Below are 25543 nucleotides of genomic sequence, written 5' to 3' on the forward strand. Positions count from 1 at the left end.
AAGTTATGATCATGCCGGATTAGTTTGATCATGGCTTTCCTCCAGTCGGCGCCTTGATAGACAAGGGAGCCTTAGGTGACTGAGAACATGGTTTCTCCATGTGATACCGTCCCCCGGTGGCGCACGGTTGGGGATACGAGCGTTGGTCGATCATGTCAACGGAATGAGGAAAGTCTAAACAAATCTCTCAACCATGGCAACAGCCAATCCCTACTGGGCAGAGTTTCGTCTAGCAGCAAACCGAGCTGCATTATTGCTATACAGTCTTGCCAGTAACGTGTAACTTGGCCTTTTAACGACCTTTCTGTTAGTCTTGTCCGGCTGAGTAAAACCTTGAAGTACGTTCAAAACAGAGCATAACAAAAAGATCAAAGTCGATGAGGAATGCACAAGCTGGACCCTGTTTCCAGGTCATGTGCCGCCCGTATGTCAAGGGATGTACCGCAGCTCCCACCATGCAGCAATGTCATCTTGAGTGAGACAACAAATTACCACATCACCAAAATGGAAATCTGGGGAGTTGTGCAGACCGTTGGCCGGTGGTTGGGGAGGCTTTGAGTGATTAAACCTTCTTTGACAATCCCATGCTATCCGAATGGTAAAGTTTCATGATGTGGATATTCAAGTATGTATACCTTTCCCAAGAAGGTCATTTTAGACGGAAACCAGATTATTTGTCTCGTAGTCAATTGTTGATAAGGGATGAAATCTCAGACATGGATTTAAATGGCTGGGGGATTAGCCTTTAAGCTTACCTTTTGTCCAACCTCCATTCCGACACATCCCAACATAGAATGATTTAGCCCTTGCCAAGACAATATTTGGCGCTCCAGCCTCACTGTTATTGCTACCGTGGTCAATTATTGGCCTGTATCCGAATACAACTCATCCAAGGTCTCACATTGCGGAGATTAAGCTGACCCTGAAAGTTGGCATCGAACAATCTTTTCGGTCTATCAGGGCTAGTGACACAATGTTAGTAACGTTAATCTTTCTGATTAGAGTTTATGGTAATTTTCTGAGACGGTGGAAATACGAGTGGTCAAAATAGGCCAATGCAATGAGCTGATGTGAAAGCTGATGGGTGATTGAATTGGGTTTATGTCTTATGACGGAGATTACAAGGCTGAACTTGGCAAAGACCACCCAAATACATAAGAAGATGCTATTCTCTCCATCATCAGTCAACAAACCACTCCAATCTTATCACACTCGCTAACTTTGTCTTTCCAATCCAAAATGTATATCCCCCAAGTCGTCGTCACTGCCCTGGCTCTTTTCAGCCCATGGGACAAGCACATCTGGACTGCCTCGGATGATACCGTCCGTGGAGGTATCAGCCAATCCTACTTCGATGTCCTTGAGCCCAAGACTCACGAGAACCCCTTTTCGCACCCCATCGCCAAGTTCTATGGACACTTGGACTATGAGACTCTTGGCGGCTCTGGCTTTGCCACACAACGTACAATTGACGGTCTTCCGCCTATTGATCTCTCCCCCTACGACCGTCTTCTTCTTGAAATTCCCTACTCTGATGGCAAGATCTACACCATCAACATCAGAGACTCTGACGTCGAGACCAAGGGTGGCAAGGATCAGCCTCCAGTCAACTGGGCTTATGACTTCCAGCTTCCTGCTACCAAGATCACCAAGGGAGAGATTGAGCTTCACCAGGTTATCATCTACTTCAAGGATCTTACCCCTACCGTTCGAGGAACCGTTCAGAAGGATGCCAAGCCTCTTGACCTACATAACATTCTTGGTGCCAGTATCATGATCCGCAGGTAAGCAAAACATTTCAATGGATATAGTCAGGTGCTAATGATATATAGCTTCGAGACCACCCAGCAAGGTGACTTTGAGCTTAGGATCAAGTCTGTCACTGCCTTGGGACAGAATTGCGAGGCCCCCAAAATTGAAGTTTCTTGCGAGAAACTGTGCGGCAAGAAGATCGAGGTTTACTAAGAAGCCGTTGATTGCTTTGGACCAAGGATGCCTCAGGATGGATATCAAGGTTACACAGACAAGAAGCCTCATGGCTGTAAACACCCGACTTTGTGTATTTTGGCCTTGTTTCTGGAGATGCAGTTGACAATATACAATTTTGTAATTCATCAATAACTTTCTTCTATATATACTTATCTCCAAAATGCATCTGGATCGCATTGAATCCATCGCGACCTATATGTTTGTGCAAGGCATTCCTCATTCAATTCTACACTACTGTCACAAACTCAATACGGCATCATAGCCACAGAATTCCACGTTGCTCAGAACAGTAACGCCTTAAATGCACTTTGTTCTGGAAGGCCTCATAATCCTCTATTGAGTGCTCATTCCAAGTCGTCGGCATCCGCCGCGTCAAGTCTGCCTGGGTTGTTTTAAATCCTAGACTAGCCCATAAAAAGGCATAGCCAGCGACAAACTCACTCGCCAATCTCGCGTGATTGAAAATTGCCCTTCCGAACAACATGCCTAGATCGGTCTAGAATAAACATTAGTGCTAAACTCAATCGTATCGCTCCGGCCACAACTCTCAAAACAGTGATAGCATTTTCCAAACTTCTGTCCTCCGATTGGGTGGTAAAGATTTCTTCATGAAGAATTTGGATCACGGCCCGTGGCGTTTCCAGAAGATCGTGGGGACCCTTGTCTAATCAATACAACCTTCTGTTTCAGATTGTCCATTTCCGATGCCGAATCACAAGAGCTGCCTTATTTGGATGATGTCCGATTGATATACATGAGATGTGTGGCTTTGTTGGTTGTTTACCATAAGCTACAACCTGAGGCTAAAGGTGGTATCACGGACGTTTTAGTTCAACTGCCTTTGTGCTCAGGGCGCGACAAATCTGTAGTAGTCTATTCTTACATCCTTGATTGACAATGCTGGTCGAAAAAAGAGCTATCGGCCAGGCTGTTCGACAAAATCCCTTCGGCCTGGAAATCGTTGACAAAACTACAATTTGTGTGGGCTGTCAAGACTACTTGGTCGTTCCAATTCTGTCGCAATTTATCTTGTGAAATTGCACTTCCAATGCGCTATGATATGTGAGTGAGAGTTATTTCTATTTGTCCAAAGAATATCTTAGCATGTTAGTAGACTTAAAGCTCAGATAAATGTAGAAAAAATGCGACTTACCCTGCGGCTCTCCACATTCATCCTCAGTTCTCGCCGTGGTTTAAGCGCTAGCTTGGGCATTATGAAATCAGTAATCGTCGCATTGCGATAACGGATATACTTGGCCGTAATGATCACTTCTATTGCCGTTGCCGCCGTCTTAACCCATGCCAAGTGTTCTAGTGAGCCGCTACCGTTGTCATATGGTCTCTTCAAATTGTCAATTATACACTAAAACCATTGATTCCACACTTTGAGATTGAACCATGTCAGTGCCACTGTAAAGAGCCGGCCGGCAATACAGCCCATGTTGTTTGTCCGTACTACGAGTTAGTGTACGGCAGCTAGAACAATTAAACGAGTTGAAGGAACCGCTCCCTGGCTAGATATCAAAGAGTAACGTTCAATTGTCAATACTTCGAACTCTAAAGTCTGGAGACAATGATGAGAGAACAGACCGATCATTGCAACGTGACGCCTCAAAAATACGGATACTAGAATTGTTCGCCGACATACACAAAGGCAATCTCTCTTACTATCGAGATGTTAGCCCAGTTGATCATCACGGATGAGTATCATCCTAGCCCCGGAAGACGGTTTCCCTGTTGATCTTGGCTACATCTGTTAAAGCGTAATGATGATAGACACTGGGTCCGGGATAAACCAGGCGATAAGGTCGAAAAAGACTAGATCGACCAAGGATAAAACCGGGTAATTGACAATCATCAATGACTGAGCCTTACGACATCAAAAACCTCTCCACCGATCGACGTACATGCATCAGATTTGGCAGTCGAATAATTCTCTAAGGAATAAACAGATCCATTCGTGATTTTCTACCAGTCTGTGTGTCGCTGTAGATCAATTTTCAGCTACAGGGCTTTACCCACAAGGGGTTCTTCATCTTAGACTCGATGTAGAAAGGCGTGATTTTCGTCGCATAATGCAAGCGAGACCTGAATCATTTAAAAGTGACCTAATTATATGGTCGGAGCCGCATTTGCAATTTCTGGAGACTTCTTTCCGGGGCATTACCGCAAATGCCTCGACTGGAATGTCATTGTTACTCGGTCGTTTTGGATCAATGCCTTGGGGTCAATTAGACGTTAGTCTTTGTATCCTACAACCTTATGCTTATTATAATGTTCTTGTTGTATGGACCCCATTCATGAATCATTTGTTGATGGACCCTTTGTATCCCCAGCTTTTGGGCTGAGATAACCTCTTCAAGCTGTAGTACCCATATTTATTAATTGATGGTTCACTAACCACTTAAGTCCGGTTCCTCTTTGCTGAATGATCGATGCCCAAAGCACTTGAATGCGACAACCGCGTGACGTATTAGACCGAGACATAAATCTACTTGGTCGAACTATTGAGAAAAAGGAAATAATAAAGACGAAATCAGGCATAAAGAGACACTCTCGAGTCATTGTCACTTGAAAAAAGTAAGGACTCGTTGTGGCTTGCAAAAAAAACATTCGACATTTGGCATCTAGACCTCCCCTGTCAAGAATGCTAGTAAAACCTGGAACCATGAGTTGGAAGCCCATCACGTGATGACATACGATCGAGATATAGCAGGGGCTGTCAGGGTTTTCAGTACAAAATAGGGGACAGTAGCGTCATACGACCACTAAAACTCCCCATGGAAATATTAGATAAAATGTCCGAGACCCCGGATATACGCACCACAAGAGCACCAACTCGGTAAGCAAACTAACAAAGTAATAAAACACTTGGCTTCATCCCCGCCTCCTTCTAAAATGTCATCCCTTCTCTGACAGAAATCCTTCCCGTTGTAGTGCATGTGGGTGAATACGCTTGACAGCTTGACTAGAGAGAAAAGAAATTTTCACGACTCTTGTCTCGCCGGCGAATTCGCCATGCGCTTTTCTTGATGTAGTTAATCTCCGCAACTTGGTCCGATTTTCCAGAATGGCTTTAACCACTTTTTGACGCACGAAACACGAAAGCTTCCAAACTAACGTTAGACCCGTAAACCAGCCCATATGGGTCATGATCTCCTCGCCAGTCGTGCTCGGGCTAGCGTCCCATAGTCTTGGAATAGCAGAACACCAAGGCGCTGTTCCAGAGCATTGGTTGGCTGAGATACTAAATTGACTCGTGCCATCTGACTCGAGGCCTGTAGAATAAGTCAAGCACTTTCCCCTCCATCAGCCCTCTATTCAGGAGTGAACTCAACCAAAGATCATTTACAGCCACATCAGGTCTAGACTCGACTTGGCTTGCACTACTCTAATGCTCCGCTGATAGTCCATTGTTCCCCGTTAGCCCGTTTCTCTCCTTGCCCGGTCCATCTCCACAACACCCGCACAGATGAGGCTATCCATGTCTGGATACAGGTCCGCTTTTGGGGTGGCGAAAGGAGAGCTGCTTCCGTGCTTCTCATATATAGCTCGACCTGATTTCTCCCGATCGCTTAGAAAAGGGAAATGCCCACTCGTCGTCCCCTGTCTGTTCAGTCCCGAATTTCTGGTTCAGTCATCCACATTCTTCAGCAAACATGGCGATTGAGAGTCGGGCGACGCAGATTGCTGCGGTTGGGTACACTTTCGTTATCCTTTCATCAATAGCGACTGTCCTTCGTGTTTATTGTCGTGCCGTTGTCATTAAGGCTTTTGCGCTGGATGATTGGTTTGCCGTCATCGCTCAGGTATGCGTCATGTCTTGATCAATGTTAGATCATTATTAACAACTACAAGTTTATGTTTATCGTTTTCTGCTCTTACGAACTTACTGGAACGCGATATGGAACTGGACGTCATTTCAAGGATATTACTAATGAGCATGATCTCGTCAAGGCTATGCAGGTACGCTGCTTTGATACATTTATTACGTGACGCATGTGTCTAACAGATCTCCAGATGTGGTGGACATGCGAACCGACATACGTCTTAGCCAACATGGCTGTCAAAGCCAGTATCGCCATCTTCTTGCTCCGAATCTGTATTACCCGAACACACCGAATGATTATCTACGTCATCACTGGTATCACTGAGCTTTACAGCTTGTTCTTCTTCTTGCTTTTCGTACTCCAGTGCAGACCTACGTCTCTCTTCTGGCAGCGATATTCCTCCAACCCTCCCAACGGAAGCTGTCTCGATGCGAGTGTAGTTGCCAACGCTTTCTATGGATACTCTGCCATCAGTTGTGTGTCCGATTGGACATACAGTATTCTGCCCATGTTCCTTGTTTGGAAGCTACAGATGAGCAGGAGAACCAAGATCTCTGTTGTTGGTATCTTGGCAGCTGGTGCCATGTAAGTCAAACGAATTGACGTCCATATTTCCGGGCAATAGCTAACAATGTATTACAGTGCTTCCAGTGCTACCATCATCCGGTTCCCCTACCTTTACTCTTTGACCGATATCGACGACTTCCTATACTCAACATCCGATGTCGCCATCTGGTCGACCGTCGAAACTGGTCTCGGTATCACCGCCGCAGCAGTCGCTACTCTTCGTCCCCTCCTTCGAAGCTTTCTTGGTAACGGATCCTCTGCCGACGGTGGTGGAAACTCTGCCAGACCCTGGCAAAGAACCGGCAGCAACCATCCCTCCGGTGTCGGTTACCTCCGCAGCCACGGTGTAGAAGGCGGCGGGGAAGCGTTCGACCTCCACGATAATGCAGGAAAGCGCATCGGTGTTACTACCATTATCGACCACGGTGACGATGTCAAGGGTGGTGAAGGTTCGAAGCGAACCAGCAGATCTGCCGAGACTGACTCTGTGAAGGAGCTTCGCAATGACTGGAGTAGCAGTCACTCAGATATTGCTGTTGCAGACAAGAATGGCCAACCAAGGCCAGAGAAAGGCTGGAATGTGCTGGTGAAGAAAACTGTTACACAGACAAGGGGATCGGACCTTGCTTAATTACTTAGACATGCTATACTCTACCTATATTTATAACTTAATGCTGCGGGGATAATAAAAGAATACCACTTTTTTTTTAATGACAAATCACTTTTTCGAAGATGCGACGCATTCAATTCCAAAACAACTCAGAGCACCTACATTGTAAATCTACTACATAAATACAGACCTCATTCTCCAGACCCTGCAAGTACTTGTCGTCTCAAGCTAACTCACTGGAAATGGCTATCAAGACCCGCTATGTATCGACTTCACCCCGTATTGTTCGATCTCGTGGCGAAGAGACCGCCGGAATTGAGTAGCAGGTCGTCAATCTTAGTAACGTGCTGATGCTTAGCATCGGTTTGATTGAAGTTGCGTTTAGAGAACTTTCAATGCCATGATTTACGTCAGTCCACCTGATGAAGGTATAGAGAACATAAGCAGATGCCTTGGTAAACTATGTACCGTCTAGAACCCAGACTAGTTATTGAGAGACCTGGTACTTTGCAGGTCCATCTTGCGATGAGTGACGACGGAGTGTTTCTTTACATCACTTTTAAGCAACCATAGTTGATGAAATCACACCTAATCCGGAAAACATTTGGGATTGGAGATGGTGAACATTTGATCATTACGTATACGTTGTCAGAAAGTCAAAGTATAATAGACATAACCAAAGTTGAAACACTAGTCATGTCTTCATATGAGTGACATGTAGTAATTTGAACTATCAACTTTGCATGCTTCCCGGACGACAATGGGAAGAGTAAAATACAAATAAACAGTTGTTCCTGGGAAACAGGCCAAATACAGCTGCGAACATAAGTCAAGCAAACTATGGCCTCCACATAAAACCAGGATGTTTCCAATCCAAATCACGAATCTCCTCAATACTTCGTCCAGCCAAAGCCTGCCCAACATCAACCCTTGCTCTCCTATTGTTATTCCAATTCATGTACACATGTAAAACAATAGTAAGTATGAAAATGGACGAACAAGCTGCAAGGTTGAGACCATTTCCGATCGGATAGTTGGGTCCGTCAAAAGGTAAGAAGCACCACGTGGAGATCAATCCTCCCACGTTACCAAACATGACGTTCAAACCAATTCCGGAAGCACGGGCAGTATCAGTTACCAAGTTGGCTGAAACTTGAGCGTTGGAGAGAGCACCGTTGGCAAAAGTGCCTGCGCATATCAGGAAGGTTCCGGCGTAGCGTACATATGCTTTTATCAGTTAGTAAACCTCCTGTTTCGGTCTTTGAGTAGTACTTACGATCCGTGGTGCTGAGAAACATGGTGTAACCTGCTATGACTGGGAGCTGGGAAACATTGATGAAGATATTTCGACGATCGAGGATAGTTGACAGGAAGCTGAGCCCAAGTGTACAGAAAGTACCAACGATATAAGGAGGTACCGTTCGTAGTTGCTGTTGAACAACCGATGCATCTGGGTAGATAGTCCTCACAATGGTCGGTGCAAAGAAAGCAAGACCCTGCACGGTGATGTTTGTGAACAAGAAAATAGTCGAAGTTCCTAATGTTACCGGCGAGCAGATACCTCGTCGAGCCAGCTTCCATGAGAACTTCTCAAGAACCTCTGTGACACCCACGCGCTCAGACTTGATGCGTGCAATAGCCAAGTCCTTCTCTTCTTGATTGAGCCACCGAGCGGTGCTGGGTCGATCAGTCATGGTGATGAATCCGATAAGTGCCAATCCAATCGTGACGATTCCCTCGATAGCAAAGATCATTCGCCATCTTGTCAGAGAACCGAAATGATCAAGCTTGAGGATGCCAGAGGCTAGCAGACCACCGAAGGCTCCTCCGAATGAACCCATGGCGACATAGATAGCGAGTCTGAATGCTAGTTCACTACGACGGTACCATCGTGAGAGGTAGTATGCGATACCAGGCAACATGCCAGCTTCGAAGATGCCAAGAATGAATCGGATAGCGCATGCTTCACCCATGGTGTTTACGAAAGCTGTACCGAGGGAGGCGAGACCGAAGCATACTGAGGTAGCTGGGATGAACCAGCCAGGTCCAATCCACTTGCATGCCATGTTTGCGGGGAGTTCGAAGACGATGTAAGACTGTTGTGAAGAGATGTTAGTCATTGGACTGAGGAGAGTGGATGAGTGTCTGGGTATAGTTACGATGTAAAAGACTGTTAGTAACAGGTTGTAATCGTAGCCAGCAAGGCCAAGGTCAGCTTCAAGACCAGCCAGTCGCGCATTTCCAATATTGGCTCTGTCGACGAAGCACATGAGGTACAGGATGGTAACTGTTGGCATAACGTGCCAATCAATCTTGCGACGTAGTTTTTTCTCCGCTGATGCATCGAAACTGGCGATTGGGTTGCCATGCCTATAGCAAGTTAATTAAATGTCAATGTATAGATGTTCAGATGGTACTCACTCATCGGTGGCTAGATGTCCCTGAGCAGCTGCATCATGTGCGACAGCATATTCGACTTGCACCCCATCACCAAAGTCCTTTCCATCCTGCCCAATCTCTTTTTCGTTATCAGAACCTTTGAGCTGCATGATAAATATCCCAAAACTCAACGTTGCTCGAGAGAGTAATGCACAAGAAACTCAACGGCAAGGGTCTGTATTTAATATTCTTTATTGTTAAGCTTATCTGACATCTGCGTCGAATCATAATGCTGCCCACGATGCCAAGATTGAGGGGGAAGATAGTGTGTCGGATGACGGGTTGGTGTCTTGTCGGGTACGGGGTGTGTTGGGCAACAAGGGAGAGTCTAGACTGTGTATGGTTAATCAATAGGTAGGATCTGACAAAGAGATAAGGTTGGGATTCCGGGGAAAGAGTCCGGGGAAATGGAGCAGTTCCGCAAAGCGGGTATGGGATCACCCTGGACATTGATGTGAACTTGTTTTGTTCAAGGGGGGAGCCAACAGAGATCTCCCGAAATTATCTTGAGTCGATTAAACACACACACATATATATAACAGGTGGTTTTAATTACTGCATGTTGCAATTGCTAGATTGTATATGTTCTTCTTGAGCATGACGAGCATGTTGTTACTGCTTCACCTTGTCTTATGAGGGATCCTCCCACACTGTTCTTCGCCGAACTAGTCTCTGTAGAAACGAGCCATCATACTTGTCTATACAGAAACCACCCCTTTGCCGATCAAGGTTGTGACCTGTTCCGACATATTGCAATACCTTAGTGCTGATTAATTGTTGCTCTTTTGTCCAAACAGTGAGTGGCGCTGTCCAACTGTGGCGGACTGAAAGCGTGGCTGACGTTTTGGACGGTGGAATTTTCGTTGACAGTCCCCGCCCAGAATCGTGTCAGTCAATCCAATCTCGCTCGTACCATGCAATGCAGCAAGAGACAATGCCTTATTGACAGATGTCAAGACGGATCGCGTCTACTCAACTCAATTGAGTGACAGCGATGGCCTCTTCTTCCCATACGAGAACCCTACCAGCCTCCTCCAACGCGATCCATTCCAATCCTCGACGCGTCGCCGACCTCGATTTCCATACATACACAATCCGTAATTACGCGACACAGCTTAGACATTTTGACGCGCAGAACGCACGCCTTTCTCTACAAATTGTTCATCAATTGAGGTGCTGGTGGCCGTGTCGCGAGGCCATCCCAGGCCATCAGTTTGTTCCAAGGTATCTCTACGGTCGCATTTCGAACACGACGCGCATTGGTGTGTGTCTGTTTCCGATCGAAGTAGAGCTGCGCGCCCTCAATTCGAATACTTACTGAACGAACGCGACAACAAGATGTTCATGTACGAGAGAGAGTACTTAGTAGGCGGATACTTAAAGGTAAGGTAATAGACTGTCACAGCTACCCTGGACGTGTGATATCCAATTAATAAAATAAACGATAGCCATTAATCCCTTGTATAAAGAATGCTCGTGCTATTATTATGTCTTAATGGTTATTAATTACATCTCCAAGTTAACATTATCGCAAATCCAATTGCTTACTTGTAACCCTTGTAGATAAAACAAACGTGACAATGGGTGAAGTGCCAGTTCCTCTGAAGATTACACCCTTAATTCTTAATCAACAATTGGGCACAATTGGCTACGAGGAGCAGAAGAGACTAAATTACTAGCCCACCTTATGCTATTTAGACCATACCTTTTGAGGCTATTTGTTTTTGTCAACCAAAGTTTGACTAGCCAACTAAAGAAAGCTTCCACCGCCATGAGGCTCAAACCATCAATCATTCGCGCAAATAGTTTCACGTTCCAGGCTTTGAGCAAGGACCCATCCAACGCTGAATTGTCGGGTTCGTTATTTTCGTGATCCACTGGAATTGGGGACACACGACAACCAGAATTTTCTTTTCTTTTACGCGGGGCCCCAGGTTCAATTCTTTGACGCGCTAAACCTGGTCAATGTCGCCAATGAACCCCATTTTGGGTAATAATACTGACTAACGCCTTCACTGAACGAGTCTGTGAGTCCACTTGACCAAGAAAAGAAGACGACCAAAAGTCATGCAATTGAAGCTATCTCGTGTTTTTATTAATTTGTGACATAATATATTGCAAGGACTCTTCTTACTTAGACAATACAATGATCTTTTCTTTGTGAATTAAACACATATCATTACTGCAATGACATATTCTCAAGATATAACAATTGCGACTGACAACACAATACCACAAAATAACACAATTGATTCCAGTTCATCTTAGTACTCGTCATTAAAACATCTCTAGTGAGGCTCTAAATCCTCTACAGCGGCTAACCGGGTCCTTTAGTGGGTGGTCAGACACTCTGAGCAAACTAAGCCTAAACAAGGGGTCATAGCCTACGCATCTCAACCTTGTAGACGTTCGTCGGGAAACCCCAGAAAATAAACAAGTTCCGATCCATGCATGGAGAGTTATGGGGTAGTAAAAAAACACAAAAATGTTTATTTAAAAAGGACTCGACTGCTCCATACCCCAGATTTCAACATTGCTCTCCACAACTCGACATCTCTCTTTCTTTCTTTTGCAACATGTCCAACTCGGACGGGCCTTACACCATGGAGTCTACTTCTAAAAAGACCATCTGGCAGTCTATTCGCGAGAATCCCAAGGTTATCTTTATTGCCTTTTTCGCATCGTAAGTTTCTTTATTCACAACCAACACTATATCAGTCTTGCTGACAACTACAGTCTCGGAGGTTTCGAGTATGGTTACCAACAAGGTGTCCTGGGACAATCCCTTGTCATGACCAGATTCACCCAGAATTTCCCTTCAGTTGTCGAATCATCTTCAGCAACTGGATGGCTCACATCTATCCTCCAACTCGGAGGTATCCTAGGATCTCTATCAGCTGGTGTCCTCAGTGAAATTATCTCACGAAAGTACACCATGTTCATCGCCTGCTGCTGGGTCGTTCTCGGCAGTTACCTCTACGTCGGCGCCACAGCCGGAAACCCATCTCTTCTCTACGCCGGCCGTTTCCTAACCGGTATCGGTGTCGGTCTTTTCAGCGGTGTAGGACCTCTGTACAACGCCGAACTCTCTGCTCCCCACATGCGAGGTCTTCTCGTCTCTTTCTACCAGCTCGCCACTATTCTCGGCATCATGCTTTCCTTCTGGGTCGGTTACGGATGCAACTACATCGGTGGAACCGGAGATGGACAATCCGATCTTGCTTGGCGACTTCCTTCAATCATCCAGGGAATTCCCGCTGCTATTCTCGCCGTTGGTATCTGGTTCATGCCCTTTTCTCCCCGCTGGCTCGTCAAGGTTGGCAGAGATGAAGAGGCCAAGTCTACTCTTGCTTGGATGAGGAAACTTCCCATCGACTCTGACCAGGTTCAGGTTGAGTACCTCGAGATCAAGGCCGAAGCTGTCTTTGAGCAAAAGGTGTTTGCTAGGGATTTCCCTCACCTCGCTGAGAAGGGCAAGAGCCGTTTCCACCAGGAGATTGCTCAATACGTCACTTGCTTCCGATCCATGGACAACTTTAAGCGAGTTTGCACTGCTTGGCTTATCATGTTCTTCCAGCAGTGGTCTGGTATCGATGCTATTATTTACTACGCCTCCAACGTTTTTATCAGCCTGGGTCTCACTGGTGGAACCATTGCTCTTCTCGCAACTGGTGTCACTGGTGTTGTTTTCCTCATTAGCACTATTCCTGCTATGGTAAGTTCCTCAACAACGAATTCGTCTAAATCGCAAGCTAACAAATTGTCTCTCAGTTGATCATTGATCGTGTTGGTCGCAAGCCTATGCTTCAGGTTGGTTCCATTGTCATGGGCGCCAGTATGATTACCGTCGGAATTATCGTTGCCAAGTTCCGTCACGACTGGCCCAATCACGTTGCCGCCGGTTGGTCCGCAGTTGGTTAGTACCTCCTTTTTCAATATTTATGATCTTTACTAACATGACTCTTAGCTCTCATCTGGGTCTACATCGCTGGTTTTGGTGCTACATGGGGTCCTGTTTCTTGGACTCTCATCTCAGAGATCTTCCCCCTCTCCATCCGTGCCAAGGGTGCTTCCATCGGTGCTTCCAGCAACTGGCTCAACAACTTTGCCATCGCCTTCTTCGTTCCTCCCATGCTCGAGGCCTGGGCATGGGGAACCTACATCTTCTTCGCCGTTTTCCTGTTCGCCGGTATTCTTTGGGTGTGGTTCTTCCTTCCCGAGACCAAGAACGCATCCCTCGAGGACATGGACCGTGTCTTCAAGAGCCGAGCTGGAGAGCAGGACGCTGAACTTCTTCGTGAGGCTCAGGCTGAGGTTGGACTTCTTGGATCTGCTTCCGACCGAAAGGTTTCTATGGAGAAGCAGGGTGAGAAGCACGTTGAGGAATTGTAATGGATGTTATGAGATATTTTGTAGGGGACGTGATACCATAGTTAGAAAACGAATAATGTTATAAAGATGACTCTTGATTATACCCTCAATTTTTATATACTTTGCTAGTGACAAGTGAAGCAATGCATATGGCATTTTACTATGCATGGATCCTGTATAAACTTGATCATCTATCAGAAATAGACAATCGTATAACTAATTTCTGTCCAATGGATGGCTCAAATTCATCGCACAAACTAACGCCACACGATCATGTGTTCTCCAAAAAGTCGTGTGATATGCCTTGTCAGGGTGGCCGATAGATACAACATGCGACATTACTGGCTAAATATTGGTAGAAACCTCCGTATTGCCTTGGCTATTCCCTAGAATATATGCATATTTCCCCCTCTCAAAACGACAGTATTTAATTTATGTGATACGCGTATAACATCAATTGCCGGTAAATCCCTCCGCTCATTGATGTGACATCAAGACAATCCTTCAAGTTGCCACCTGATGTTCTCCTCAATGCAATGATACCTTCTTCAATGCGGGGTACACAATTAAAGTGCTGATTAAACTGGACTTTCTGGGGCAACGTTGCCTTGCTCTCAAACTGAACGGACTTTCCCTCCGTTTGTTACTACGAGTCATGGTCGCCTAAAACCCTCGAATTTGGTCTAGCGAGTTCCCCGACGAACCCCAGAAAATTACCCTTGATTGGTCTAGTTCCCCAGTTTACTGGCTCTTGTATGGGGTCATCCGGGGATCACCGGACGCTGCAAATTTGCTCTGTTTCAACGGAAAAGGTTTTCGGAAAAGAGAGGAGAGGCTACAGTTCCTCTTTGGGATGTGACTGCATCATCTTTGTCTTCAACTGCAACACTATCATCTCCACTCAAATCACGATCGACATGGCATTCTTCCCCCCGGAGGACTTTTCCCTTGACCCACGCTTCATAGAGCTCCAGGAAGAACTTAGGTCTGTTCTTTTCGCGGGCTTGTCTGCGCTATCACCCAGCGCATCATGTACACCAGAGGCAGAAGCAACACCTACACAGTCACCACAGACACTCGACTTTTCCAACGTCACTGTCAATATTCCTCATGACAGGTTAATATGTTATCTTCAAAATTGGGTCACCGAGTGTGCACCATATCTGGACAAATTCGATGAGGATAAACACTTTCAGATTCATGTGCCGCTCATGGCACAGAAATCACCAGCGCTGTTATATGCCATGCTTGCGTTTTCGTCAAGACAGATGGAGAGGAGAGGGCTGACGCAAGAAGGTGGTTGTGATAGTCTTGAGCTGTATCAGGAGAGTATCAGATTACTCAGTCCTGGACTACAAGCCAAAGATCCGAATATGTTGGTGACAGCTTGTATTCTGGCTGTTTTTGAGCTGATGTCTGGAGGTTCCAAGAACTGGAAACGTCATGTTGAGGGATGTGCTTCATTGTTTGAGTTCTTTGGCGTTGATGGCTTCTCTGGTGGCCTACCTCAAGCAGTCTTTTATTGCTACGCACGCATGGAATTATGCGGTGCAATAATATCCGACGGGACAGAGACTACAGTTCTTCCTCTTTCGAAATGGGCACCTTCTGCACCTGAATCGTTGGTTTCTTCCGAGCAGATAGAAAGATATGTCCGGGACATGTTCCACGAGAGAAGCCGCGAGTCACCTGATATGCAAGCCAACTGGGCTATATACCTATGTACAAAAGTCTGCGATCTAAGATTCCGAAGGACGCAAAGTCTAGAACTCGGACGCGCAGATGTTCAAGATGACAGACCGTTCTCAGAACAATGGCAGCAACTTTGGAACGAGTTGCAATTCTGGCTTGATCAACGTCCTACAACAATGAAGCCAATAAGCATGGTTGAAGCAGGTGATAAGCAAATCTTCCCAGCTATGCTTTTCCCACACTGGGCCGCTATTTCCAGCAATCAGATCTATCATACTGCGTGTATCTTGATGCTGGAAATGCGGAACCTGGGGCATGAACTAGATTATCAATGTCTGGCTCTATGGCATGCTCGTCAAGTTTGTGGCATTTCGTGTGCAAATCTTCACCCCGGCAGCCTTGTCAATTCCATACAGCCACTTTACATCGCTGGAAAACTATTTTCGCATGTCAATGAAAGAAAGCAAATCGCGAGACTTCTTAAATCGATTGATCGTACGACTGGTTGGGGAGCACTTTGGAGATTGACGGATCTTGAGGCTGAATGGGGATATGATGCTGGAGCGATTCTCAAGACTTTATAGTAGGTAGTCAAAATAATAACTAATACATGCAGACCCATAACTGAAGTAGCAGAGCCGCATGTAACGTGATGTTGTGACAGGTACCTTGGCAGATAAGGTGCTGTCCAAGTCGTAGCCGCCGTCGCCTAGACACCCCTTCAACGGTATAGCGTGACCAGAGCCTCGGTGGAGCACATGCAACGACTTGTAGGACATTGCCGACTTATATACTCTTCACCTGTACACAGAGACTATTCTGTATACTTTTACCTAACTTCAAACCATCCAAAATGTCGTCGTCAAAGCCCGTCATCAGCGTCTTGGGATCTCTCAACATCGATCTCGTCTCATACGTTCCCCATCACCCATTACCAGGAGAAACAATAACTTCCAACCAATTCAATGTCTTCCCAGGTGGAAAAGGCGCAAACCAAGCCGTTGCTTGTGCAAAACTCTCTCGGACTTCTGACTTCAAGGACTCGAGTGTTGACGTTGTCATGATTGGCGCCATTGGAGCAGACGCCTACGGAAGCACGCTCTTGGACAGTCTTAAATCATATGACGTGGGAACTGATTCAATCATCGTGAATCGAGATGGTGGCGCTGGTTCACAAAGCGGTATTGCGATGATTATCGTTGATGAGCCAACGGGTCAGAACCGTATTATCTTGTCCCCTGGAGCCAACAATTCTCTCCAACCGAGCCAATTCCAGCAAATACCCGGACCAGCACCTGCACTACTCATAATGCAGCTGGAAATACCACTAGAGACTGTTATCCAAGCTTTTCAAGCGGCAAAGTCAATGGGAACACCGGTACTTCTCAACCCTGCACCTGCTCAGACTCTTCCCGAGGAGATCTACCAAGGGCTGGCACATCTTATCTTGAACGAGACCGAAGCAGCACTATTATCAGACAAGGACGAGTCAGAGTTTGAAGAAATTACTGTGGTTGAACAAGCTGCATCTGACTTCCTTGCTAAAGGTGTCAAAAACGTTGTCATCACACTTGGTGGAAAGGGTGCCTACTTTGCCAACGACACTGGCGCCAAGGGTCTCATCCCCGCACAGAAAGTCAAGGTTGTCGACACAACTGCTGCTGGCGATACATTCATTGGTTCATACGCAGTAGAAGTAGCACTAGCAGATCAAAGAGCTGAAACATTCGACATTGAAAAGGCTGTTCATTCAGGAATTAGAGCTTCATCACATACGGTCGCAAGACGGGGAGCACAAGCGTCTATTCCATGGAAAGACGAGTTGGAGTGATTTAGTAGCTAGCTTCTACTTCAATACATAGACCTAAGATAATACCCCTCTTGCATCGATCATCTTCTATTTGTAGAGGATGAATTGTTTCTCAATGTTCATCTATTTGTCTAGCTTGCTCTACTCCAACCTCTCTCGCTGGCAGCAATTATCGCTAGACTAACGCAATGATTGTATACAGGGCATATAAACGCGCGATAGTATAGCGGTGATTGAAACCAGCGAAGGGGATCAAAGCAGGGGAAGATAAAAAAACAAACTGATATAGAAAAAACAACGTTTGATTAAAAATTACCTCAGTGACTCATCCCAGCAATTGAATAACTAGTGTCAGGAATGGAGGTTGGTAGGGGCGTTAGAATGTCGTGAGGAAGACCAGAACTGCTGCAGATCTGTAATCTCCCTTTGAAGCGGGATTTTAGTCGCATCACCAATCCGTTGGAAACAAGTTAGTAGAGCTTCCTGCTGAGAAGGATACGTCATGTCTCTCGCAATCCGAACTACAGTTGCTACCACGACAGGATCCCATTGGTCAGGGAAGTTGTTCCATAAAGCCAGTTTCGCAAGCTTCTGGGCGTGCCAGCTCTTGGATGTAAGACGATGTGGTGTTGAAGAGAGCTTGACCAGACGGGGTTTGTAGGAGAGTAGAAGTAAGGAGGAATAGTGCATTGTGAGATTTGCTTGCACTGCGATGGCACTTGAGTACACATCGGCTGTGAATGGGGAGTTGGTGGTAGCTGTGTGTGCGTCTACCTCAGAGCTTTCCAGTAGAGGCACCATGTCTGGTGGACGGTCTCGGAACCACTGTACACACCTGGCCCACAGACTCGACCATGTCGCCCATACTAGAGAGCTGGGTTCTTGTGTTGGGGATTGGATGGTGGTGAGGCCATTGAGGAGTGGAATGACCTTGTTGTGTATTAGTTGACAACATGATGTCAGATGTGCCAAGCATGTGTCATAGATGGTGCATGGAGACATGTTGGGACTCAGTAAAGCCTCGTCCATCAGTGATACCGAGGGCTGAAACGAGGGCGACCGCGACGCTACGATGGAAGCAGCCAGTTCTGTTCACGGCCATTAGCGTGTATCTCACATCGCATGTGAGTTAGTACTTACCAGCTTTGAAGTGGAACCGATCTAGAGTCTTGAGAGGTTCTTCTTGATTCCCAAAGAACTGATATCGATCCTCTCCAAATGAGCAATCAGAATGCAGATTCGCCCACTCAGAGGGTGACGTGTAGAAGAAGTTGCCCAACGCCAGCAAAGATCTCCCCACGTCGGCAGTAAAAGCACTTTCCAGGGACAATCGATGCTGAAGATGTTGGACAAGATGGAAGTCCCCTTCTGGAGCAGTTGCTGCTCTGCTCCGTCGCATCGCAACCCACACGATGACATCCATTATAACGGACTTTTCGGCTGCCAAGGTCATGATCTTGGGCCCGAAGGACGATCTTGGGGCGTTCGAATCAAGCCAAGGTGCTATCTGGTATCGGAAACGGAGCATAGCTGTTTGTCGTTCGGAGGAGTTTTGCTCCGACAGAACCGTTTCGTTCCATCGGGCGGGTGTGGGAATCTGGTTCCCTTCATTGCTCGGGTGATGGGTAGGCGCTGTGGTGGGTTGTTGAGAAGTATTGGTGGTGTTTTGTGCAGGGTCGATTCGATCGCTTCTGACTGTACTAGGCAAAGGGCTTTCGAGGACTGGGTCGAGGGTAGAGGGGCTGTCGTCTATGAACGATACGAAGGAATCCTGCATAGGCTTTGCAGCCAATGTTAGCTAGAAGCAACGCGACTTGGGGTCAGTGGACTTGCCAGGAGGGAATCAGACTCTTCGGGAGTATCCCCTCGGGTATCATCTCGAGCACAATCATCTCTGCGCAGTGATGATCGCACCCCTGGAACAAAGGTCCACTCTTTGAACTCGCAGGTTACATTCCTGCCCTGACAGCTCCCGCACTGGGGCCTTTGTTCATCGCCTTTGATCAATATTAGATGGGACAAGATGCGCCAAACTGTAGGACGTTACTGACACTTTCTGCGACGACGTCGACATGGTATACAACCTGTGCGCGACCTCCTCTTGTTATCGGGAATTCGTCTGATGACTGGCATGACGATAAGGATAAGGTCGTATCGTGAGGAATGGAATGACGAAAAAAAGAGGAGCAGCACAGGCGGTGTGAAATGGCAGTAATTTCTCTCGACCATTATCATATTATGTCATATCATGAAATGAAGCCGACAACCAGTAAGTGGAGAAGAAACGTGACTACATTGAGGAATTGATTTAGAATTGGGACTTGGGAATTGCACGAATGTTCATACAATGAGACAATTGAGCCTAGATGCAGTCAATTGGGACTTGTTATCGACAAGTAAGTTGCTAATTCTATTATCGATAAGCAGATAATGGCAGCGCCTTGCTACCCTGCACAACGTTCACATGTGTAATGCATTTTGATGAAGCAAGTCAAGGGAGCCATAGTCATTAATTGAGTCATGGCAAACTAATATCTTTATTGTGGCACAGCTTCAAGAAACGGCAATGAACAACAGCAATGAGCATGCCGTCTTCTCACGATTGCAAGAATATATGACAACATGATAAACCGACTTACATCGGAACCATGTTAAAAATTTCCTCATAAGGTAAGCAATAGACTTGGTAACGACTGGAATGTACAAACCGGCGAACTGGGCTTACCGGCAGGATGGCGTCGACAAGATGAGCATAAAGTTTCTTTATTTCCCCACACAAGGCGAAATTACTCAAACATAACCATGCAACATTCGGACACAGAGCCGCAAAGCGAAACTCTCTATAGCTTCTAGACCCAAAGAAGACGAATGCAATGAATTGAGTTTCACCACTCTGACCATCGGGTAATGGAGAAAAGAGGGTCCTTGATCTGATCGGCCAATACTCAATTCAGCACATCTCATGTTTAGGAAATGATGGACAGATGGCGAGCAAGCGAGGGCAATGATCTGCGTAGAATGATGAAAACTGCCAAGGCATTCGAAGGCTGGGCAACGGTGCGAAGAACCCTTCGAGAAGCAAATTGATCTGGCCCATGATCTTCATCTAGCTTGACCAATCTACTACTCACATCGTCGTTCTACAGATTCATGCATGCTGCTGAAGCCTGCAGGATCGAGATTTACGTGAAAAACCTTGATATCATGAACACGGCTCGGGACCGAGAAGCTACATCGAGTTCACTCAACTGAAAGCGATCCACTATCGTGAGCTGTCAGTTTCTTGAGCTATGGCCATGGTCCAGGCTCCAGCCTCTACGGGGAAATTATCTTGCTGGTCAGTAAACTATGTCTAGTATGAGCTTTGATGTTTCTTAAATCGTTTACAGCTGCCAAAACTAACCTCTGAAAGGGTTGAATCGTGGCTAGACATCATTATGTCTTACGCTAACTCATCTAGATTGTGATGGCGAGATGCTAGCCACACGGGATAAGAAACTGCCAGCCGAGAAGCCGGTTGCCAAGACAAGTATCCTCGCGTGGTCTTCACCCAAGTTGGGATTAGGTTAATACGGCTGAGAGTGGAAGTGATTGTCCGGAGACGGCGTCAAGGAATGTAAAAATTCCTAGCAGATGCGCTACTCCCGACCATGGCAGCGGGTGGACCCGCCTCTCAAAGCCTAAATAGGATGGAGATGACACCATTTGGTAGTCTTTTTGTGTTAACTCAAGGAAAAAGAGCAAGTTGTGATAACGGCGAGAAATGAAAAGCCGGGGTACTGTAGACATCTTGGGTAACTGTAATTGTTTTCTTTGTAACAGAGGGGACGAGATGATATGATTACCTGCGAGTTCATGTGTGGACTAGTCTAGAGTGTAGCATAAAGCAAGCTCTTCCCTTACTGTCTTACAAGTCTAGAACCTAACCCTTTGCGTGAGATACTCTTACCAGGTTGCAGGACCCAGACCCTGACGATCCATGTACGCATGTCCAAAACGTGGGAATCTCGCAGCAAGCGAGAAATTGAGTTTGGTCGCAGCGCCGTCGCCTCCAGACTTGAGCTATCCAGGGAGACTAGACTTGACGAGACTACAACATTGACTTTCTCAACAGAATCTCGACCGATGAAGCTTGAAAAAGGAAACTGAATGTAAGAAATCAGTCGGCGAACTGCGAGATTGTTTGATGTATAAGTAAAGATGAATCGAACCTCAGAATAATTCAAACCACTCACTCTCAACCATCACACTCTCCTCCTCCACTACTACCACAATCAAAGTAGTTCATCCCTCCTCCTCCATTTTTCAAGATGCATTTCATCAAGACAGTTGTTCTTGGCATGTCCATCGCCTCTGTCAACGCAGCTGCGTTGCCTGCAGGTGACTCCAATGGACTTGGCTGCAAGGTCTTTGGTGGTGAAGGCTGTGAAGCTCACGGAGATTCATATGCTGACACGCTAAGACGTTTCCTTAAGAGAAAGGCCAGCACAACTACTGCTGTTCAGAAACCCGCTGCTGCCAAGACAACAGCGAAGGCTGCTTCTACAACAGCAAAGGTTACTTCCACGGCCAAGCCAGCGACTGGTAAGACAACCTCTACCACCAAGCCTGCTGCTAAGCCCACGACCACTTCCAAGTCTACCAGCACTAGCAAGCCTGCTGCCAAGCCCACAACCACTTCCAAGTCTACCAGCACTAGCAAGCCTGCTGCCGGCAAGACAACATCTACTACCTCTACTGGCAAGGCTACCTCAACCGGCAAGACTACCTCTACTACATCTACTGGCAAGGCTACCTCCACTGGAAAGTCAACAACCTCAAACATCCCCATCTCTCCTGCTAAGACTGGTACCACCACTGGCAAGTCTACTTCTACTACTTCCACTACGAAGACTACCTCTACCACCTCTACTGCCAAGGCGGTCACGACTACAGCCATCCCTATTTCCCCTGCCAAGGGAAGTACCACAACTACCAAGCCTACAACCACCATCGTCACTACCACTAAGCCTACTACCACCTCTCCTTCTACCACAGCAAAGGCACCTACTACCTCTACCACATATACCACGTCTACAACAAGCATCCCCACCAAGGCTAGCACTACCACCACCTCGTCCAGCACAACCTCAACCACTACTACTTCCAAGTCTACATCCACTACCACTACCTCATCCAGCGCAGCATCAACCACCACCCCATCTAGCACAACCTTGGTTACTTCCACCAAGACTTCTCAGTCTGAGGGTTCCTCCACTTCTGTCAAGGTTGATGAGAAGACCACCACTTCTGCCAACCCTGCTGTAGAGCCCACTGCAAACCCCCAAGGTGCTGATGACGGGAAGACTACCTCTTCTGTCAAGCCAGTTGGTGAACCTACTGTCCCTTCCAAGGTCGATAATGAGGAAACCACCACTGCAAAGCCCGCTTCAGATCCCACCTCCAACCCCAAGGGCGAGTCCACCACCACTTCCAAGCCCAGTGACGAGAAGACTGATGCTCCTGAGCCCGGTGAGACCACTTCCGCTACCAAGGTTGGCGATGAGAACACTACCTCTGACAAGCCTACTGGCGAGACTACCGCAACTGACTTTGAGGAGCCCAACACCAAGGTAGCCTCGGATGAGTCTACTCCCACATCGAACACTTCTGATGATGGGGAGTCTACCGCCACTAAGACAGCTGATTCTGAGGAGACTGTTTCTGAGAAGCCTGCCAGCGACCCCACTGCCACTTCAAACGCTGCCGATGGAGGATCTACCTCTACCAAGGTTGTTGAAGAGCCTGGCAAGGACACCACTACTGCTGATGGAGAGCCTACTGCTCCTTCTGACAAGGAGACCTCTGCCACAGCTGGTGCGCCTGTCACTGAGCCTACTGACACTGACGAGGAGCCTCCTACTGATACCACTGCTACCGCTTCAGCTGGTGATGGGCAGTCTACCACCAAGACAGTTGATCCTGAGGAGACGGCGTCGGATAAGCCTACTGGCGAGACTACTGCAACCGAGGTCTTTGAGGAGCCTAACACCAAGGTAGCATCGGTCGAGCCTACAGTCACTTCAGATACCGTTGGTGAGGGATCTACCTCGACCAAGGTTGCTGAAGAGCCTCCTAAGGACACCACTGTTGTTGACCAGGAGCCTACTGCTCCTTCTGGTCAAGAGACCTCTGCCACAACTGATACGCCTGCTAAGGATACCACTGTTGTTGACCAGGAGCCTACTGCTTCTTCTGCCATAACTGATGTGCCTGCTAAGGATACCACTGTTGTTGACCAGGAGCCTACTGCTCCTTCTGACACAGCTGATGCGCCTGCTAAGGATACCACTGTTGTTGACCAGGAGCCTACTGCTCCTTCTGCTACAACTGATGCGCCTGCTAAGGATACCACTGTTGTTGACCAGGAGCCTACTGCTCCTTCTGACACAGCTGATGCGCCTGTCAGTGAGCCCACCAAAGTGGTTGATCCCAAGGAGACAGTTTCTGACAAGCCCACTGGCGAGACCACTGCAACAGAGGTGTTCGAAGAGCCCAACACCAAGGTAGCTTCGGTCGAGCCTACTGCTACTTCGGATGCCGTTGGTGAGGGATCTACCACAACCAAGGCTGCTGAGGAGCCTCCTAAGGATACCACTGTTGCCTCTGACCCTGCGCCCACCGTCACAGACGAGCCTCCTACTGAGCCTACTGTCACTAAGGTCCCTGAGCCTGTTGAGGATATCACCACCTCCAAGGCCGCAGCTAATCCTTCTGATCAGACGACCGCTACTGGTCAAGAGCCAGCCTCTGATCCTACTACCACTGCTAAGGTTGCTGGTCCCGTTGAAGATACTACTGCTAGCGAACCTTCTTCTGAGCCTACCAAGCCCGCTGGTGAACAGCCTACTGTTCCTTCTGGCACGGAGACCTCTGCTACAGTTGTTGAGCCCGCCAGTGGACCTACTACCGCTTCTAAGGCTGCTGATCCTGTTGAGGAGCCTACTAAGCCTGCTAATGAGGAACCTACTGCTCCTTCTGACAACCACACTTCCGCCACAGCTGGAGAGCCTGCTGGTGAGCCCACCAAGGTGGTTGATCCTGTTGAGGTGACTACTACTGCTGGTGAGGAGACCTCTGCCACAGTTGTTGAGCCTGCCAGTGTATCTACCAACACCAAGGCTGGTGAGCAGCCTCCCAGCGACCCTACCACTGCTTCTGATGTTGAGGAGCCCACTCATACTCCCACAACTCTGGTGACAATGGTGAAGCCCACTACTTCAGTTGCTGAGGAGCCCACTGCTGGGGAACCTGCATCTGACCCTACCGAGCCTGCTGCTTCTCAGCCTGCCTCTGAGCCCACCACCTCTGCCAAGGTCGCTGATCCTGTTGTGGATCCTACTACTGCTGTTGCTTCTGAGCCCACCAGCTCTGCCAAGGTCGCTGATCCTGTTGTGGACCCTACCGAGCCTGCTGCCTCTCAGCCTGCCTCTGAGCCCACCACCTCTGCCAAGGTCGCTGATCCTGTTGTGGATCCTACTACTGCTGCTTCTGAACCCACCGAGCCTGCCCCTCAGGAGCCTGCCAGCGACCCTACTACTACGGCTAATGCTGCTGATCCTGTTGTGGAGCCCACTAAGCCTGTTGCCAATGAACCTACCACTACTACTGCTGCTTCCGAACCTACCAAGCCTGCTGATGAAGTGCCTACTTCTGAGCCCACGACTCCAGCCAACTCTGACGGCTCGTCTGGTTCATCAGGCTCTGGTTCATCAGGCTCATCAGGTTCATCAGGCTCGTCCGGTTCTGGCTCGCCCGGTGAACCATCTGGCTCTGGCTCTGGCTCCTCCGGCTCCTCCGATGAGCCTTCTGGATCCGGATCATCTGGTTCATCTAGTTCATCTGGCTCATCAGGGTCTGGTTCATCTGGCTCCTCTGGTTCCTCCGATGAGCCTTCTGGATCCGGATCTGGATCATCAGGCTCCTCTGGTTCTGGAACTGGTTCTTCATCTGGTTCATCTAGTTCATCTGGCTCTGGCTCCTCTGATGAACCTTCTGGATCCGGATCTGGATCATCAGGCTCATCTGGTTCTGGAACTGGTTCTTCATCTGGTTCATCCGGTTCATCTGGCTCTTCTGACGAGCCATCTGGTTCTGGAACTGGTTCTTCATCTGGTTCATCTGGTTCATCTGGCTCTGGCTCTTCTGACGAGCCATCTGGTGGAAGCCCTTAAGTGGCAGGACATGTCAAGAATG

The 25543-nt window shown here is 47.5% G+C and overlaps 8 protein-coding genes across 8 annotated transcripts; 6 read left to right on the plus strand and 2 right to left on the minus strand.

The window, feature by feature from the left end:
* Positions 1-1239: 1239 nt before the first annotated feature.
* On the plus strand, positions 1240-1965 carry FSST1_012717 (CIA30 family protein; the record flags this gene model as incomplete). Its single annotated transcript, XM_083235966.1, has 2 exons — positions 1240-1784; positions 1833-1965. 2 exons carry the CDS (start codon positions 1240-1242, stop codon positions 1963-1965), a joined length of 678 nt encoding a protein of 225 aa, XP_083082413.1.
* A 3683-nt stretch (positions 1966-5648) lies between these two features.
* On the plus strand, positions 5649-7017 carry FSST1_012718 (uncharacterized protein; the record flags this gene model as incomplete). Its single annotated transcript, XM_083235969.1, has 4 exons — positions 5649-5798; positions 5848-5955; positions 6010-6404; positions 6462-7017. The coding sequence occupies 4 exons, from the start codon at positions 5649-5651 to the stop codon at positions 7015-7017; spliced, it is 1209 nt and encodes a 402-aa protein (XP_083082414.1).
* An 817-nt stretch (positions 7018-7834) lies between these two features.
* On the minus strand, positions 7835-9545 carry FSST1_012719 (major facilitator superfamily domain-containing protein; the record flags this gene model as incomplete). Its single annotated transcript, XM_083235970.1, has 4 exons — positions 7835-8223; positions 8273-9092; positions 9156-9366; positions 9418-9545. 4 exons carry the CDS (start codon positions 9543-9545, stop codon positions 7835-7837), a joined length of 1548 nt encoding a protein of 515 aa, XP_083082415.1.
* A 2466-nt stretch (positions 9546-12011) lies between these two features.
* FSST1_012720 (general substrate transporter) lies at positions 12012-13827 on the plus strand (the record flags this gene model as incomplete). The annotated part of the gene is made up of 4 exons (XM_083235971.1): positions 12012-12118; positions 12172-13150; positions 13207-13351; positions 13403-13827. The coding sequence occupies 4 exons, from the start codon at positions 12012-12014 to the stop codon at positions 13825-13827; spliced, it is 1656 nt and encodes a 551-aa protein (XP_083082416.1).
* Positions 13828-14723: 896 nt separating this feature from the next.
* Positions 14724-16082, plus strand: FSST1_012721 (transcription factor domain-containing protein; the record flags this gene model as incomplete). The annotated part of the gene is made up of 1 exon (XM_083235972.1): positions 14724-16082. The coding sequence occupies one exon, from the start codon at positions 14724-14726 to the stop codon at positions 16080-16082; it is 1359 nt and encodes a 452-aa protein (XP_083082417.1).
* Positions 16083-16351: 269 nt separating this feature from the next.
* On the plus strand, positions 16352-17329 carry FSST1_012722 (ribokinase; the record flags this gene model as incomplete). Its single annotated transcript, XM_083235973.1, has 1 exon — positions 16352-17329. The coding sequence occupies one exon, from the start codon at positions 16352-16354 to the stop codon at positions 17327-17329; it is 978 nt and encodes a 325-aa protein (XP_083082418.1).
* Positions 17330-17659: 330 nt separating this feature from the next.
* Positions 17660-19441, minus strand: FSST1_012723 (Zn(II)2Cys6 transcription factor domain-containing protein; the record flags this gene model as incomplete). The annotated part of the gene is made up of 4 exons (XM_083235974.1): positions 17660-18396; positions 18449-19088; positions 19142-19305; positions 19360-19441. 4 exons carry the CDS (start codon positions 19439-19441, stop codon positions 17660-17662), a joined length of 1623 nt encoding a protein of 540 aa, XP_083082419.1.
* A 2177-nt stretch (positions 19442-21618) lies between these two features.
* Positions 21619-25521, plus strand: FSST1_012724 (uncharacterized protein; the record flags this gene model as incomplete). Its single annotated transcript, XM_083235975.1, has 1 exon — positions 21619-25521. The coding sequence occupies one exon, from the start codon at positions 21619-21621 to the stop codon at positions 25519-25521; it is 3903 nt and encodes a 1300-aa protein (XP_083082420.1).
* Positions 25522-25543: the final 22 nt, after the last annotated feature.

The sequence above is a fragment of the Fusarium sambucinum genome, chromosome III (assembly GCF_050947815.1).
Source record: "Fusarium sambucinum isolate potato_lamoka chromosome III, whole genome shotgun sequence".
NCBI lineage: Eukaryota > Fungi > Ascomycota > Sordariomycetes > Hypocreales > Nectriaceae > Fusarium > Fusarium sambucinum.